This window comes from Anopheles maculipalpis, chromosome 3RL (genome assembly GCF_943734695.1).
Source record: "Anopheles maculipalpis chromosome 3RL, idAnoMacuDA_375_x, whole genome shotgun sequence".
Taxonomy (NCBI): Eukaryota; Metazoa; Arthropoda; class Insecta; order Diptera; family Culicidae; genus Anopheles; species Anopheles maculipalpis.
In genome coordinates this window covers 71,953,147-71,959,543 of record NC_064872.1, presented here as the reverse complement: position 1 = coordinate 71,959,543, position 6,397 = coordinate 71,953,147, and the positions used below count along the sequence as shown (strand labels likewise).

General features: G+C 47.5%; 1 protein-coding gene across 1 annotated transcript; it reads left to right on the top strand.

Moving 5' to 3' along the window:
* Positions 1-1,320: 1,320 nt before the first annotated feature.
* On the top strand, positions 1,321-5,860 carry LOC126561981 (JNK-interacting protein 1). Its single transcript, XM_050218381.1, has 5 exons — positions 1,321-1,433; positions 3,876-4,450; positions 4,519-5,255; positions 5,456-5,640; positions 5,741-5,860. Exons 1-5 carry the CDS (start codon positions 1,351-1,353, stop codon positions 5,811-5,813), a joined length of 1,653 nt encoding a protein of 550 aa, XP_050074338.1. The 5' UTR covers positions 1,321-1,350; the 3' UTR covers positions 5,814-5,860.
* The last annotated feature ends 537 nt before the right edge of the window (positions 5,861-6,397 follow it).

The following is a 6,397-nucleotide window of genomic DNA, read 5'->3' as shown; positions in this document are numbered from 1 at the left end:
TATCTATCTAGATTTGCTGATACCACGTAATTGGATAGTAATTCCTCACTCAGGGGGAACCGATCTGATAAGATTTGAACCCCTGTACTTCCTTGTGAAGATCAAAGCCGCTATCAACTCTGCTACCAGGCCTCTCCTCTCGATTGTAATGTGATAGATTTTTGCCTATATGATGATGGGGAAAATTTGAAATAATTTAAAAGCATCAAAAGTAGATGCAGACCCTACTTGCCTGAAAAATTTAACCACATTCTAAAAGTAGTAAAAATTATAGTAACGAACTTTTTCGCTTAAATCACGTAAAACAACCGCACGACGTGCCATAAAGGACAAGTGACAGTTCACCTGCCCTGCTAAAACGCTGCCAGGAAGGGAATCATCCTAGGGCTTCCACCACTGCGCAAGTGCACCATTATCCATTTGGCTTCCCCGTTTGCCGCGTGCTATAATCGATACGCAAACGGCGCCTGGCACATGGTTACCGGATGGAAATGGAAAACATACACAGATTCTCTCCCTTTCTGTCTCTCTCTCTCTCTCACTCACTCAACATTTAATCCTTGAGCTCTCCCGTTCACCATTTAAAACGTCATCAACTCACGCAAGGAAGAAAACGCTCTCGCTCTTTCTCTGTGACTACCGTCAACAGAGTCAAATCCATCGCAGGGCTTCTTTGCTTGCTGGCCCCTTTTTCCAACGGTGGAAAACGTCAACCTCTGGCGAGAGAGAGAGAGAGAGAGAGAGAGAGAGAGAGAGAGAGAGAGAGAGAGAGAGGGAGAAGCTCATCATCGCGTATCGCGTCCTCGCAAGGAGCTGAGTGCGCGACCATCGCATTAAGGCAGACGCAGCCTCGTGCCCGTGTAGTTAGTGTAATTCACGATACGGAGACGGGGCAAACTTTGGTTTGGTTTTGCCAGCAAGGTTTGCGGTGCTGTAGTTGGCAACGATTTGGAATCGAAATATTGAAACCAGTAAAAATTTCCCCCGGTTTGGGGTTGGGTGTCCCACCAACGTTTTGGGGACCTCCCCTTGTGTGTTGTGCTGAGCAGGAACGGGTGCGGTGGTGCCATATGAAAAGTGTGTGCGTGTGTGTGGTGATGTGAAAATTTTGCAACAGTCTCCAGTTTGGGGACAAGTGAGCGAAAAATTTCCTTATAATAGTGCCTGGTGGGCCTATCACTCAGCACAGTTAGAGTGGATGTAGTGAAGTAATTTGTTTTTTTTTTCGCCAAAAGCAATATATTACCCAACGACAAGTGTAACCGTGTGTGTGTGTGTGTATGTGTACGTGTGTTTGATATAGGATTACCGAAGGCAGTGCAATCATTTCCACCGCTGTTAAGCTCCACCATGGCCGATACGGAGTTCGAGGAGCTCCGTCAAAATCTGGACGCGTTGCCAACGTTCCGTAAGGCTCCAGCCCCATTCTACTCGTAAGTAAAGGCAGAAAGCAGGGAATGTGAGAGCATGAAGGCACGAAAAAGACGGAACCAAACCTGCAATTTCCCTTCAATTCGTGTTAAACGTCAACCAAGAGGCTTCGTTTTTTTACCCCGTCCTTGTGTAGAAGAAATTTTCCTTGTGCATGCGTGTAAGCGTATAATGTGTGTGTGTGTGTGTTTGTGTGAAATCAGTCCTTTTACTAGAGGAAAGCAGCAAAAATGGCACGGCATCATGTCATCATCCTTGACACGTTCGAGAGCGAAAGGAAATTGCCGTGCATGGTGTGTGTGTGTATGTCGATACATGATGATGCATAAAAATCGTGCCAGAACGCCAGGAAGCGTGCAGGCAAAAAAGCCATCCCGTACTGCGAGCATGGGCATTTGCGTATTTAGTTTTCCACCGACGTCGTCTTCCCAACGTCGTCGTCTGCAGTCATCCTTCGCTCGCCGGATGAGCGCTGGAAATGAATGCAATAACATCTGCCCGTTTTGAGTACGTGCGTGTGTGTGTGGCTTTGTGTTCTCTTCTTCTCACAGGTGTTTTCCTCAATCGAGTGTGCATGGGCGTGTGTGTGTGTGAGGATGTTTTTTCCATCTCAAATGGAAATCGTTTTTTTTTTTATACATTCTCCAATGCCTCCTTGATGAAGGAGAACTACCACCGTGAAGGCAAACATAATCTTGTGCAAGCAATGCCATGGCTACGTACAACATCAAGCAAGAGGAACAAATGGAGAATGGCTTTTATGTGCATTTGCCTCCGTTCGCGTTTTCAGCACACAGGCGCTGTTTGCGCGTGATTTATGGAGCAAAAGGTTTTAAAAATAGTCACTGTCCTCTATTTCCATCTCGTGTACATCCTCCATCCATCCACCAACACTGTGGCGCTGAAGAAAGGATATATTTTTGTAACGAGGAAAACTATTCACAGCGTTCACTTTCCTTTTCTTCCCCCTTCTCGCCAAACTATAAAGTGGATGAGATCTCTCGCAGGGAAAGGACATTTCCATAGAATGACACCGGCACGAAGGTCTCACGTCAAATACACAGCGAGAAAAGAAAGCTTAAGTAAGAGGCCTTTTCTTCTGCTGGCTGAGAAAATAATGTTTCCATCGTCTACTAGGTTGCTAGGAACATAACACCCCAGAAACGCCTCCTGCAAGAAAGCATGCTTTTGAATTAAAATTGTGCTTTTGCTCCATCAAATGCATACAAGAATGTTGTGTCCTGTCGGGAAAGAGAGTGTGTGTGTGTGAGTGGAACTGGTGCACAATTTGCATTTGTGCGTGGAGCGGATGAATAAACAGGTAGTAAGGAGTGCACGTGCACTTGGGCTTGATTTTCCCTCAAACTAATGAGTCACGTTTGAGTCCGTAGCGCCCGGCTCATGGACGAGCATTTTTAATCACCGTACAATGTGGTACAAGTGGCGTTTAGGGAAGGTCAGGTACTGCTGCTTTTGTGTGTGAGAACATGCTTTTTTCTTTTTTTAAACACCCATGTATTCTCCCTTTTCTGAAATTTTAAACAGGAAACAACTGCCGTCCCCAAGCTACAAAAATTGTCTTCAATTCTAATTAACGTTTTTGTAACACGAGAACTCTTTTAGCTCAATTGGTCAAAACAATTGCCAACCAAGTGAAGAAAACCAGAACCTTATTTACACTTCCCCCGAGGGGCACAGTGCGTCTGTTTGTTCGATGCTTAATCGGGGTTGTTAAATTTAATCGAATTTTCCTTCCGTCGCATTGCTTCCTTTTCCCATTTTGCTGCCCCGTTAGCCAATAAACCTTCATTAGATGCATGTGTCTTGGTTGCCAAGAAAAAAAAGGGTCCTTGAATGGGGGGGGGGGGGGGGGGGGGAGAATCATTGAGCCCCCAGTACGCTTGATATCACTTTACGATGCCGGCAAGTAATTGAGTTGGCGTTCCTCGAAAAAGAAGGAAATCATCCCCGCGAAATCGTCGTTCTTTAGAAGGATGAATAGGCTGCAAACGCGAGGACACTAAAGTGATGTCACACTCGTGGCAGATAAAATCCGATCAATACTTGCCAGTTCAATGTATAAGTTGGGTAGTCTTGTGGGCGAAGAATCCTGACCTGATGTACGCGCGGTGACCTGCTGTGCAAGGGATGAAGCGGAACTTTTATCCAGCTTTTCTTAGTATCGCCCCCGAACCCTGGTTTGGTCCATATTTCACACCCGAGTGAATTGTCTGGTTCGACGCTACGATGTCACCTCACAATTGAAAATGAATCGCAATGGGAACGAAGCTCAAAAATGGGGTCATCCTTTCGTCCGCTTTTTTTTTTTTGCTGTAACGTATTTAGCAGCCAATTTCTCGCCTCGATTGCAGTTTCCATTTGCAGTGCCTTTTTCGTGCTAAATTAATTACGCCCGTGACTAATTTCGTGCTCTACTCGTGCAGCTTGGTGGCGGATGTAGATTTGGACGATTCGCCCTCCTCCAAAAGTGATGCATCGTCTGACCATGAGGAAGATGGCCCACTATCGACGAGCGACGGTACGGTGGAATCAGTACTCAAAGGTACGCCCAGCAAGACGCAGCAAATTATCCAGACGATAAGCACGATTAGTAGCAGCAGCAGTACCGGTGAGGATGATGAAATTGGTGACGGATTGCGGACCGTAACGCTTGCACCGCGAAAATCTTCACTCGGGACTGATGTGGAAGACGAGCTGGTCGTGGTGTCGGGTGGTTCGGGTCCGGAAAGTTTACTACAGCTGCATCTAACGCCACACGGTCATACGGTGACGTCCGGGGATTGTAAGGGCACGGCTGCTGGAGTGAATGTGGGTGCATCGCTTCTCCATCAACCGAACCTAGGGCATGGTTCGGTTGGATGTGCCGGAGTAGCTGGAGATGGTACATCGTCAAACAGTAGTTCGTCGCAGCTGGCACGGACGAGCTCTCTACCCTGGATCCCGGGACAGGTGGAGCGAAGAAGGCGTAAGCTGCCGGAGATCCCGAAGAATCGTAAATGTAAGTCCTGTGACAGTGAACATTCCTATACAATAATATACCGATCGATATCTTCTGGCTTCTTACAGCCTCCGTGCTACAGCTGCTAGCCGGGCAGACCTCGCTAGCGGACGAGCTGAGTGCCAGCAACCGTAAGCCCCACTATCCATCGGGAGCATCCGGACATCCTGGCAGCAACTTCTTCAAGCAAAGCTCACTGCTGGCCCTCAAATGCAGCTACCTGTTGGATGAAGATTCGAGCCCCGACTCGGAACGATTGCAGAGTCTGGGCGACGTCGATAGCGGTCACAGTACGGCACACTCACCGAACGACTACAAAAGCATGTCCCCACCACCACCGCAAGCAGCATCGCCCGTCACGTCACCATTCCCACCTCCGTACGGTGGTGTCCCGTACAGTCAGCTAGAGATGCTCGAGGCCACCCATCGAGCGCTGCACAAGTTCATACCACGGCATCACGACGAAATCGAGATCGAAATCGGCGACCCAATCTACGTGCAGAAGGAGGCGGAAGATCTTTGGTGCGAGGGCGTGAATCTGCGCACCGGACGGCAAGGTATCTTTCCGTCGGCGTACGCCGTCGATCTGGACTATAACGATTTCGATCCGACGTCGATCGAGATGAAGCGCGAACGATATCTGCTCGGGTACCTTGGCTCGGTGGAAACGATGGCCCACAAGGGTACGGGTGTGGTGTGTCAGGCCGTGCGGAAAATTGTCGGCAATGGGACGGAATCACCGAAGGCGCAACCGTGCATACTGGAGATCTCGGACCAGGGACTGCGTATGGTTGACCGATCGAGGGTAAGTTTGTGGCGATGGACGAAGCACGCGAGTGTCAGCAAGTATAATTCGACCGAAATTAGTGCCGGGCCGTTGCTGCTGCTCACGAACTGTGTAGCGAAACCGTTGCTAAAGCTGTTTAATTATTACTTACTTACGAAGTTTTCGGGGAGCTATGTCCGGCTTATTCAACACTCTTTCTTCAATTTCGCTTGTTGCAGAATAAAAAATCGAAAGGCCCGTGCATAGACTACTTCTACTCGCTGAAGAACGTGTCATTCTGCGCGTTCCATCCACGGGATCATCGCTATATCGGCTTCATCACGAAGCATCCGACAGTGCAGCGGTTCGCGTGTCACGTATTCCAGGGCACCGAGTCAACGCGACCGGTGGCTGAAGCAGTTGGGTAAGTGGAGTCATTGCATATTACATGGAGACAGCGTAATATGATTTACGCCTAATCTCATGCTTTCTTCTTTTGTGTGATTTTCTCTCGCTACAAATAGCCGAGCTTTCCAGAGATTCTACCAGAAGTTCATAGAAACGGCATATCCGATAGAAGACATCTACATAGACTAAAGCCCGGTAGGGTGACATGCGGTAACATAAATTATTCCAATGGTCAGCTCTGAGCTGACTGGTGCTGCTCACGAAAGGAAATCACTTCCCACATACTCACACACCCGATCTTTCTTGTTTCGTTTAGTCTTATTTCAATACATTGGACTGCAAAAAGGCTTATAGTAGACTCAGTTGGTCATTCTTATGCGTTTAGGGTTAGGTTAGCTGGCATTTTTGTACAGATTTAGTCCCTAGCACTAAAGCATTCCGATATGCTATTATACCAATGCAACCAAAGAGGAATAAATGTTAGATCCAAAGTATATCTCTACGCTTTTTGGAGCTGTTAACTCTTAGAATTCTACGTTGTTTATGTTTTGTATTTAGAGGAGAAAAAAGGTAGGAAATACGCGCGGACTGCTTTATAAATCGCTTTGATGCACTTTTTTTGGAGGTTTCACACGCTCCATAGCATCACACGATTCCTGTTTGATTAGCTTTTTTGATTAGAGGGACAGCACTCGCTAAGCAAAGCGAAACATACGAACCGATAAGGAAGAACAACATTTACTCGCACGCTTCCGGATGGCTTTGGGGCACAC